General features: G+C 37.8%; 1 protein-coding gene across 2 annotated transcripts in view; it reads left to right on the plus strand.

Moving 5' to 3' along the window:
• Positions 1-337: 337 nt before the first annotated feature.
• The window catches only part of LOC124631065 (protein KIAA0100), a 49,790-nt gene continuing 38,305 nt past the window's right edge, over positions 338-11,822 (plus strand). For both annotated transcript variants that reach the window (XM_047165200.1, XM_047165199.1), the window contains exons 1-14: positions 338-491; positions 581-707; positions 999-1,295; positions 4,642-4,899; positions 5,339-5,500; positions 5,834-5,923; positions 6,217-6,378; positions 7,028-7,175; positions 8,467-8,634; positions 8,980-9,188; positions 9,752-10,061; positions 10,345-10,677; positions 10,943-11,132; positions 11,510-11,678. In XM_047165200.1, coding sequence (XP_047021156.1) covers positions 433-491; positions 581-707; positions 999-1,295; positions 4,642-4,899; positions 5,339-5,500; positions 5,834-5,923; positions 6,217-6,378; positions 7,028-7,175; positions 8,467-8,634; positions 8,980-9,188; positions 9,752-10,061; positions 10,345-10,677; positions 10,943-11,132; positions 11,510-11,678 — 2,682 coding nt within the window. In that variant the 5' untranslated portion in view covers positions 338-432. The remainder of the gene's footprint in view (positions 492-580; positions 708-998; positions 1,296-4,641; positions 4,900-5,338; positions 5,501-5,833; positions 5,924-6,216; positions 6,379-7,027; positions 7,176-8,466; positions 8,635-8,979; positions 9,189-9,751; positions 10,062-10,344; positions 10,678-10,942; positions 11,133-11,509; positions 11,679-11,822) is intronic.

Below are 11,822 nucleotides of genomic sequence, written 5' to 3' on the forward strand. Positions count from 1 at the left end.
CCAGAGAAGGTCGACGGAACTCGACAACTGAATATGTAAACTACCTTGTATTTGGTCTTATATTATTCGTATTGATGAGAAATTTCCATTAAGGCTTAAGTGGCTCTATACGTACTGGCCATGTAAATTCTGAATGAAAAAAACCGAATGTGTGCGCTAGTGTCACGGAATCCCGAATCGGAATTCCTGATCAGGAAACCGTATCCGGAAACCGGATGTGTGCTGCCGGCCTTATATGCTTCACACTTTCTATTTCTTCCATAATTTTGTCCATTTTTGAACGAGGACGACTTAGTCAAAGATGTCAAAATTGACAGATGAAAGTTGGTATATTATTTTGAGGTTATCTACGAAACGAATCTCTATTTAATATGACCATATTTACTCAATTAATTAGCGAATGATCAAACGAAATGGTGTAACCGTTCAAAAATGAACGTCCTATTGATATTGTTTTTTATATTTGTCGTAATATATTCGTGTGTGTCATGGTAAGTGGTCAATCCTACGATGACACCGCTATTTTTATTATTGTTTTGTGTTTTGTTTACTATTTCGGTAACATTCGGGTTATTTTTAGGCTGCTGCCGACGGTATTGGCTTGGCTGTTTATGAGAAAGTACCATATAAAGTTGAAAATAGGCAGAATCGCAGTGCCAAAGTTGATACTGAAAGATGTGAGCCTATCCAAAGATAGGTATTCTATTGTAAGTTCTTCTATCTTATTATTTGCGGAATTTATTACTTTTATAGTCCAGTTATTTTACCGTTGCATTGATATAATAAAATTTATTAAACTTAACTATTGAGAAAGTGAAGAGTGTATAGAGTGTTGAACTTTCAAAAGTAAATAGAAATAGATCACAATATTAATAATGCATTATATTGATAATCTTACAGCTCTGATTTGGTCAGTGGGTCATCTTAACATTAAATGAATTAAACAGATTCTGATATTTTAACTCTGCATAAACAAACTAAACTGGTTTATTTTTCAGCACATAGATGAGATATCATTTCAAAGCAGTTGTTTCAACTCTGAAATCAACAAACTGGTCTCTGTTGTCATCCGAGGAGTAGAAGTCACTAACAATGTGGAAGAGAAGAGGAGTGTGGTGGTGGAAACCATCCTCAAACCACTGCTTTCTAAGCAGAACTCCTCGGCTAGAGGCGATGGGTACGAGGAAGTTACGGACTTCAATAATCTTGAAACTAGTTTGAACCAGTTAGCAAAGAAAGAGCTGTTGGATTTCAGGGATAAAAAACTGCCACACAGTTTGATTATGTTTGCTCAGGTATGTTATTGTTTTTCTTTACTATTTATGTAAATAATAATTTGAAATGGCATAATACAATTGAGTACAAAGGTACAGTTTATTGCTAAAGAATTTTCTGCCAGCAGACCAGCAAATGAAATGTGAGGGAAAAAAAATTGCCATCCATACTGGTTATTTAAATTATACTTTTTTATTTATTTCCTAAAATAATCTTGAAATGATGCTAGAAAGTATTTAATTGGATGTTATCTTACACCAAAAGTACAGTTCAATTCAATGGGAATCTTGAAAAGATAATTTTCAATGTCATGTTGTGGGCAGAAGATCTAATTAAATTATCATTATTCTGCTATGATTTAATTGAATTAGTATTCTCCATACTAAGTTCTGTAGTTAGGAATGTAAAACATAGGTAACTTTTGGTTATATTTTAGGTAGTAAGAAGGATTTTTATGGAAAATTTAACACAAACAGGAAACTTTGTAACAGTCGTAGACATAACATAATCATTACATTTGCCTGTTCATGTTTTGGATTAGACTTCCTGAAAAAATTGATGATTAAAGTTTACTATATTTTATATTTATTTGAACATATGTAAATACATATTATTATTTGTTACTTGACAAACACTTGTAGGCTAGTTTTTAAGGAAGTCAAGTAAAGTTATGGAAGCAATTTGTATTTTTTGTAAAATAATAATAATAGAACTGAGTTGATAACATGAACTACTATTATCAAAAATATATGGCAACCATTTTAAAGTTTAGTTTTTAGCTTTGAATTTTGGACCACAATGGCTTATCCCTTAGATATGTCAATATGACTTCAAGTATCACTTTTTCTCAGAATACTTAAAATAATATATTTTTTATATCTTGTATGTCTCTACCAGACCTCGGGACTACAGAGTCTCGGATTTTTGGGAGGCGAACGTGGGGCCGAAGCCAACACGCTGAAGCCCTTTTGAGACAACTTTAATGAAATGGTGACACAAAACCGACGATTATCCCTGTATACACTATAGAAATGTACCCAAGGACAATCCCCGGTTCTGTGCTAAACTATTGCTAACTATGGATGAAAACTACTTGGGCTATTGTGATAGGATGCTAATGGACTAGGAATGGGAAACTACGGGAACTATGGCACCTGCCGATGACAATGTAATAAATACATGTAAAAATGGCTGGTGGAGACTCGCCAACTCACTTACTGGGCCCCCGGGAATCAGTCGCTAAATCGCAACAAGAGGGCAACAGGTACATGAGCGGCTGAAGGGTGAGGATACCTCGGCGGACTTTAAACGCAGATCACGCGCTTTTTTATATCTGAGGGCACGGCAGTGCCCCAGCCAAGACTCGAGCAAAGCGGGCACGGCCGTACCATCTTTTCTCGAAGCGTTTTGCAGCTATTTCAGCCCCCTGTATCTTCCATGTGAACAAAGCTAGGAGTTTAGGTTTTCGATAACCAAGAGTAAGTATTAGAACAAGCTCAGTCTCAAAATTACAAGACATTTGAATAAATAGTTTACGAGTTATGAGCGATCAAAGTTACACCATTTTGTCACTGACTCACTCACTGACCGATCATCAAAAGTCTAAGGTACTTCTAGCAAACTTAGAACCTTCAAATTTGGCACCAAGATAGGTTATTAGCTACATATAAAGGGAAAATTATAAAAACCTTAAAACTTAATAAAAAAATAGGAAACAAATTTATATTTGCGGTTTTTCAAGAACGTTGTGTATGAATTTTGACTGCATTGATAACTTTGTTATTTATTTATGTACAAAATGTTACTATTTGTTTTATTGTTACGTAGTGTGGTATATTGTTATTATGTATTAAATATACAACATATGAATAAAAAAGCTAGGTTTAAATGAAATGAATAATGATAAAATCTTTCATATTAATGCAGGGCGATAAATACTGCATGCTCGCTCGATAGATGGCGTTGTCCTGGTCTAAATCGCGCTATGGTTTCGTTACATAGGTTAGTATAAGTAGTACTTAAAAAAAAATCAAATAATTTCATGTGATAGCGTCATCTCCCTCTGAAATAAATCTCTTTTATTCTAAAAGATATTCGATTAAAAAATTCGACAATTTCGAAATTTTTTAGGTTAAAAAATATATTGTTTACGTGCTACTTTAGGTGTACATATTTAGTTTGTTATATATTTAGTTAGTTGCATGTAAGTTAATTTAATTTTTTATATACTTAGAGAAGAAAGAGACCTACAAAAAATAAATTAGATCCCACCAAAAACATTAAATGTAAAAAAAAGCCAATCCTCTACGCAATTCCTCCACCGTAAAAAGTTTTGAGATCGCATAGAAGCCAAGTCCTGTTTTACTTTATTTGTAATAATAAATCAATATTTTGTGACTATATCAATAGTTTTGTTCACATTACAATAATACTGTCTTGGCCATGAGCACAAGTTAAAAGTCGCTCCTTGTAATAATGTGTAAATACCATTGAATTGATAAATTCTATATGGACATGATTTTACGATTGGACTGATTATGGACTGATTGGAATTTGAGATCACCATGGACTAAACATGCGCCATAGTACATGTGCAGTTCATTGATGTTGGATGATACTGACTGTCGGTCATTTAGTAACAATTGAATAAACTAAAAGTATTTAATTCTGTGATATTAAACTTCATGTTTGACTTTCACCTCTCCAAGATATGCTGTATTATATTTGTAGTTTATTGTGCTCATGGCCAAGTCAATATTATTGTAAAGTGAACGAAACTATTGATATAGTCACAAAATATTGATTTATTATTACAAATAAAGTAAAACAGGACTTGGCTTCTATGCGATCTCAAAACTTTTTACGGTGGAGGAATTGCGTAGAGGATTGGCTTTTTTTTACATTTAATGTTTTTGGTGGGATTATTATTACAAGTCGTGGTATCAAGAAAGTCGTGGTGGCCTAGTGGGTAAAGGACCAACCTCTCAAGTATGAGGGCGCGGGTTCGATCCCAGGTCAGGCAAGTACCAATGCAACTTTTCTAAGTTTGTATGTACTTTCTAAGTATATCTTAGACACCATTGACTGTGTTTCGGATGGCACGTTAAACTGTAGGTCCCAGCTGTCATTGAACATCCTTGGCAGTCGTTACGGGTAGTCAGAAGCCAGTAAGTCTGACACCAGTCTAACCAAGGGGTATCGGGTTGCCCGGGTAACTGGGTTGAGGAGGTCAGATAGGCAGTCGCTTCTTGTTGAATCCGGTTAGATTGGAAGCCGACCCCAACATGATTGGGAAAAGGCTCGGAGGATGATGACTTAAAATAATATATTTTTTAAATCTTTTTCATATCACCTTTTACCCCACAGTTCATGGGAGTCCACATATTCAACGCATCAGCTACCATCCACAACGGCACCGTAGCCAGTCCATGGTCTATAACTGTGACAGCTGATGAAGTCCACGCCGACGGTGCCGCGGGCGGGCCTGCGCGCGCGCTGGTCTTCTCCACCAAGCTTGTAGGCGCTAAGGCCAGGGTTGTGGGGAAGGGGGAGTGTTTGGGAGAAGCTGCCTGCTGTTTGGTGATTGAGGGCACTGTGAAAGCTGATGGGCCTTTGAATGTGGAGGTAATTTTGAAGTTTAAAGCAAATGGTAATCAGTATACACTTTTTAATTGTTCTTGATTATATTCTGAGAACTTAAGTATGGACAGTCTTCTCTTGCATTTTTTTATACTATTCTAGAACGTAGAAGGCAATACTGTTATTTTAAAAGAAGGAGTCAAACACGGCTGACAATTTCCATATTCATTATTGCTTACATAGCCAGAGACCATTTTAAAATGTTTGGATAAAGACTTTCCATATGACTATTACATTGATCATTTGATCAAATCATCATCATCATCATCATCATCTCAGCCATAGGACGTCCACTGCTGAACATAGGCCTCCCCCTTCCACAGATACCTGTTGGAAGCGACCTGCATCCAGCGTCTTCCGGCGACCTTTATAAGGTCGTCTGATCAAATGAATTTACTAAACTATTCTATATTATATGTTGTAGAAAATCCACGCAATAATCAGCAACACGTCAGTGACATTCAAGGACGAGTTGTATCAGTTTGTAAAGAGCCGCAAGAAACGCCGGCGACTACCGGTAGTGACTGTTGAAGATCATGACCATCTTGCCACTATTATACCACGACTGTCTCCTGTTATACCAAAGGTATGTTGTTTATTTAGGCAGATTTGTAATGTTCATATGTTATATGGCTAAAGCTCGAAGTGCAGCGACAGCTAGGTGTAACGGGTCATGGCTGTAGCTGGCTAAACCTAGATGTAGCTGCACTTCGGTCTGTAGCTGTAACACATATACGGAATGGTAAAAATACATGACCAAATTTACGACATTTATTAGACCATATGGTACTATAATATTATGCAAGCAGACAGAGTAAACTACATTATACGTAAATTACCTTTTTATGGAGTTTAAACCTTATAAAGCTCAACGATGTTACAAATTGGACTATAATAAATAAATATTTTTCCTTTGCAGATTTTCAGCTTAAAAATAGACTCTACAAAAATAAGTTGTAAAGACGAGGCTATAAATTCCGACTTTGAAATGTCTCTACAGAGTTTACAAGTAAGTCAAACCTTTTTTTTTTAAGTATTTGAGACAAAAGTTCTACACACACATTGGTTGTTTAGCGGCGTTCCACAGAGCAACATTTGTCGCACACGTCACACGTTACGCTCAACATTACAAACAGAAACAAAAAAAATGTTCCGCGCTGACTTTCAACATGTTACGGGTCATTTGTTGCCTAGTGGAAACGTGGCTTGATAATTTAAAAAATGATATGTAAATACATATTTCTTAGTAATAAATTTTAATTAATGTTAATTTTGTAACCCAGCAAATCCATATTTCCCTAGGTGAACTCAAGATTCAGTGCAGCATCTCTAATATACGACGATCAAGGAGTCGAAGTGGCTGGTCTGCCGCAGGTCTACGTGGCCTTTCAGATGGAGCAGTTTCAGCTGGTGGCTGATAACCAGCACATGGCTGTTCTGAACAAGCTTAAACTGGATGCTAAGGTATCAGGGTTATAGATGGAATGAGGGAATTTGGCTTACAATGCCAAATACTCATTTGTCTAACATTTTTCCAAATGTATTACAATCGACTTCTCACAGTAGGTATATATTATTTTTGAATCAAAGTTACAGTTGTAAATGCTAATGTCTCCAAACTGCATCTAACCGCAATTCGCATAGTGGAAATACAATATTATTTAGCTGTGACCACAACTTTCAAGGCTGGCTACCTCTGTGATAAAAGATAATCATAGATAGAACAAACTATGTTGTTTTTTGCGAAATAGTACTGTAACGCGAAAGTCAAAATATTTATTGATTGATTTTTTGCAACATTTTCTTATACACAGACACCATTGACTGTGTTTCGGATGGCACGTTAAACTGTAGGTTCCGGCTGTCATTGAACATCCTTGGCAGTCGTTACGGGTAGTCAGAAGCCAGTTAGTCTGACACCAGTCTAACCAAGGGGTATTGGGTTGCCTGGGTAACTGGGTTGAGGAGGTCAGATAGGCAGTCGCTCCTTGTAAAGCACTGGTACTCAGCTGAGTCCGGTTAGACTGGAAGCCGACCCCAACATAGTTGGGACAAAGGCTCAGAGGATGATTTTCTTATACACAGAAGTAATATTATATGTGTATTGTTTCAGTTGGAAAAAGGAGTACTAAACCTATACTTAATAATAAGCACACTGAACATTAGTTACACTCATACAGAAGCATTCAAATGGTACACATCTGTCAAAGAGAAAATAAGAAAAGCGAAACCTTTACAAATCATGGAGGTGGAGTCCCCTTGTAAGTACTAATTTATGTTTTCCAATTCCGTCATGTTACTTCGATAAAACTTGACTAATTTATCTCTGTAATTTTGTTTGTCCATGGTGGTATGGTGACAGTCATCTCTCGCTTAGTGATGTTCTCGCAAAATTTAATGGCGGTTCGCAGCTAACTTCCGACCATAGGTACGCGCATGTATCTCAATACTTGCCAATATCCACTGATACCTGAATAATGTTTCCTGAGCAGCAACTAAGCACGAACCGTCATTAAGTTTGACACGTTGATACATTATAAAGCCTATTCACAAATAAAGATTGACTGATTAATAAATAAAAAATCGGTAAAAAAACTTTTAAGTTAAACGGTTTTATCTTATGTGCACTGAAAACTAGAAAAAAAAAAAAAAACTGTTACTTACCTTAAACCTACGTAGGTGGTCCCGGTCATATTAGACTAAAATAAAAACGTGGGGCCTATTACCTAACTATTGCTGTAATACTTTCTTCTAGAGGTATAATAGGTGTGGATTGCATCGACTTACTATAATCGTAACTGGAGATTTTGACAATCAATAATCAGCCGTAGCGGCTTCACCAGCGAACGCCGAGCTCACGATCTACCAAAGTATAAAGATATGCTTTCAGGTAGGATTTCAGAGGGCCCCACGTTTTTATTTTAGTCTAATATGACCGGGACCACCTACGTAGGTTTAAGGTAAGTAACAGTTTTTTTTTTATTTTCTAGTTTTCAGTGCACATAAGATAAAACCGTTTAACTTAAAAGTTTTTTTACCGATTTTTTATTTTCTAGTTTTTAGTATTTAATGAAAATACCAAATATTCCTCATTCTATATATGGGTCAGCAGCGGTGAGGGAGTGCCAAACTCTTACTGACTAAAAGACCGTTGTGTTTCGTCGTAGGCCTTTTTATATACCAAGACCACGGTAACTCTTTCGAACAATCCCCCAGCCCAGGCAGGCCTTGGCCTTGTTGGGCCCCGCTGGGGTTGCTGACAGTATTCTACTTGACTAGCCCTTTCATTTGATACCCATATTGAGGGGGTTGTGGAAAAAATATGTAATCCGCCATTTTGTACCGGCGGCCATCTTGGATTTACAATGTTATTGATATTACTATATTGTATTGTCATCGGAATTCAAGGTGTGTACCAAATTTCAGATCAATCTGACAACAGGAAGATACTTAAATTTGAATTACTAAATTTGACCCAAGAAAGAATAAATAAAACAAACAGGGTGAGCTAAATAAAACCGTTTAAATAAAACCGTTTAAATATTGTTGCAGCATCCTCCCCCCCACTATGGGTATCGCGTATATTCTCGTCGTGCATCGTGCAAGGGTGTGCAGAACTGCGCTCGGTGACCGTGCATGCTAAACTGATGACTGACAACGCTTTGGGCTTCGGATGCAGCGGGGTCAAGGTCAAATTGGACCAGTTGCTGGAGACTAGAGGTTTGTTGGCAGTAAACAAATAAGGTAGGGCTTACCTTAGCCACATTAGATAAAGTTTTGCTCATCACAAGAATAATTTCAGTTTTATTTATATGCAATTAAAAAAACTTCACATTTATTTATTTTCTTTTCTATATGGATAGGACACCTTCCAAGTATTTTTATAATTTCCATTTACTAACTTCATTCATAGTTGGCCACAGAGCATCTTGCATAAATGATGATAGATGCAGAACTTGTTTATTTGTGTGGTTGCCATTATTTCTTTTTGTGGCTGAGTAGACCAATAGCTATATATATATTTTTCTATACCTTGATTATGCCCGTAACTTATCTGATTGTTAGAGGATTGGTACCGTTGCGCGGTGACCCGTCAAGCAGTGGGAGGCCGACAATGGGGGGCGGAGCTCCTAGTGGACGGCGGCTGGGCAGCCTGCGGGCGGGCGGCGTTGGGGCTACGCGCGCCGCCGCCGCGCCGGCACCACTCGTGGGGCGAAGCCCTGCTTGCCGTCGCGCTTGTAAAGTGGGCCTCGCATGGTCCTGCTGACTCTAAGGTAAGTAAGGAACAACAACAGTTACAGATTTTTCTAATTTAGTTCAGCATTAAGAAAATTTTGCGGTTAGCATAGAAGGAACACAATAAGGTCCTAAAATAATTGTACATTAAAATCTCCCATACTTAACCGTTACCACTGTAGATCTCAGTAACGTGGACAATGAACATCAAAACCAACTTTTGTTCTGACTGTACATTGAGAGGTCTCAATTTGTTTTTAATCTATCTATCTATCTATCTATCTATTATTCTTTCTATCTATCTATCTATCTATCTATTTATCTATCTATCTATCTATATAAATAAAAATGAATTGTTGTTCGTTAGTCTGATTATAACTCGAGAACGGCTGGGCCGATTGAGCTTTGGGTAGGTCTAAACGGTGAGCAAATAAGGAAAAAATTAAAAAAGTATTGGGTCGTGTGTTTGTGACTTACTAAATATGCCTCCAATAATTAGGCGGTACGAAGTTCGCCGGGTCAGCTAGTTTCCTAATAATAATAATGGTAAACATTAACTTGTAAGGTGCAATGTAAAACGAATCTCTTTGTTTCACGACAGGTGGAAGCCATGGTCGACTGCCTCCGTCTAGAATGGAGTCCCATCATAGCACAAACCATCATCTCTTTAACCGACTGTCTCAACCAGTACAAGTCTTCAACCCCCCGTCTTCCACCAGTGGAAGAAGTCCAGGAGACCAGTTCCAGCATCTCAGTAAACGTGGCCTTATCTCATATCAACCTGTTCCTGATAGTGAACGAGGATATGTGTCTGATGACCAGGGTTGATGCGGTCACGTTAGAGAAGAGTGCCAGCAAGTCTGGTGCTGTGATTTCAGGGTTGAAGGTCGTTGATATGGTGCCTTATCAAGGTATGTGGTGGTTTGTGCTTATTTAATTCAAAATGGTGATATGTCAAATGTTACTATAAAGTCTTGGGGATAACTGATGAAAAAGATTGAGTAAATAAATAATTGAGTTCTTTAGTGGCCTTATTCGTCTGTGGTATTCACTTGGTCTGTGTTGTTGTTTTCACAAGATAACCAAATCATTATAACTTTAAACACATGAAAACATACCCTTTTAACCAGTTCCTAGCTCAAGGAACTTTAATATAACCAACTATTCTTTTCCTAATGTAACCAAGTATTTCAGGAAACATCCACTGCCAACGCTCAGACGAGATCCCCACCACATTCTTCCACGTCAAACTAGCGAGAATAGAGTACACACTCTCCAAAGAGAGATACTCAGCTCTCCTCGACTTCCAATTCATAGAGAATGTAGACCTTGAGTGGAGTGCCAACTTGCACCTCAAAGTTCTAACCTTCGTTAGAGCCGTGAAGGAGTTTCAACAAGAGATGAAGATGAGAAGAGAGGGAGTTGAGAAAAAGAAGGGATGTGCGTTGGACTGGAGGGTCGCGTTTAAGGGGGAGACGAATTTAGGGCTGATACTGTCGAAGGAGAATAATATGCTGTTTGCTACGGGTGAGTAACTGTAAAGATGTTTTTATTTCTTGTATCCTATTTATTATTATCATATGTGTAATATCGGAAATATTGATAAATGAATAGTAAATAATGGCCTTACATGAAATGCCCAGAAATATTTTACACTATTTACCTTTTACATTTCCATTTCTAACCAAGTAGGACTGGAAACCGACCCCAACATAGCTGGGAAAAGGTTAGGCAGATGATCCTAACCAATTTGTCTTCTACCATCTTGTTTAACCACATTTTACCATCGTAGATGACATGACAATAGCCTACGACCACGAGACCGGTTTATCCATCAACTGGAGCAAGCTGAACATGATCCTGAATGGAGACGAGGTCATCATGGTGGAGGGGTACAGCCAGGAGCGAGCTGCTGATGACCACGACGTCAGGGTCGAGAGGAAGGCCAACGAAGGGTTTGCGCTCACTTGGAATAAAGTTTGGTAAGTTTATTCTGCTGATAAGCTAGTCTGAATTAGTTGTCTCCAGGACCACATGATTCTTTGAAGGAGTTACAGCGAACCTTGAACACGAAAGGACACCAAAAGGACTATTGGATCGGCCGCGACTTTTAACGTTTATTTTTATTGTATTGCATCTATAATTACTAACTATTTATGTAATTGACTTTTAAAGCCGTGTAAATCGTTGAAATAAATAAAGTACCTAAGGGGGTGCTTGAAGAAGAAACTCCCTTTTTGCTCATACCCCCACAGCGGGCAAAGTTGTGTGATGAAAAAAGTTGAGTTAAGTATCTATCTGAAGCAACATTTTATAAAGATATAACTCTTTATTCTGCTGTTTTATTCCATTCCCCTAGGTCGGTATCCGTAGACTCAGTCCGCGTAGTATTCCCCTACAAGCACCGGTTTGCTGAGGCAGTACAAGGCGACTTCGTGTCTCTCTTCAAGTGGATCAAGTTGGTGCACGGCATCAAGAAGAAACCCTTCACTGTGGATAGTCCGCTGCCTAGTGATCTGCATATTAAGGTAACAGGAACAGTGAAATGTATGACTTATTTGTACGGGATAAAATTGAATGTTCTTTGGCAAAAAAATATGATTTGTTAAGCTGTCTCTGTGGGTGACAGCCAAGTATTTTGTTGCTTAGCTGTTGTTTAGTGTGAATATGAA

This window comes from Helicoverpa zea, chromosome 6 (assembly GCF_022581195.2).
Source record: "Helicoverpa zea isolate HzStark_Cry1AcR chromosome 6, ilHelZeax1.1, whole genome shotgun sequence".
Classification (NCBI taxonomy): Eukaryota; Metazoa; Arthropoda; class Insecta; order Lepidoptera; family Noctuidae; genus Helicoverpa; species Helicoverpa zea.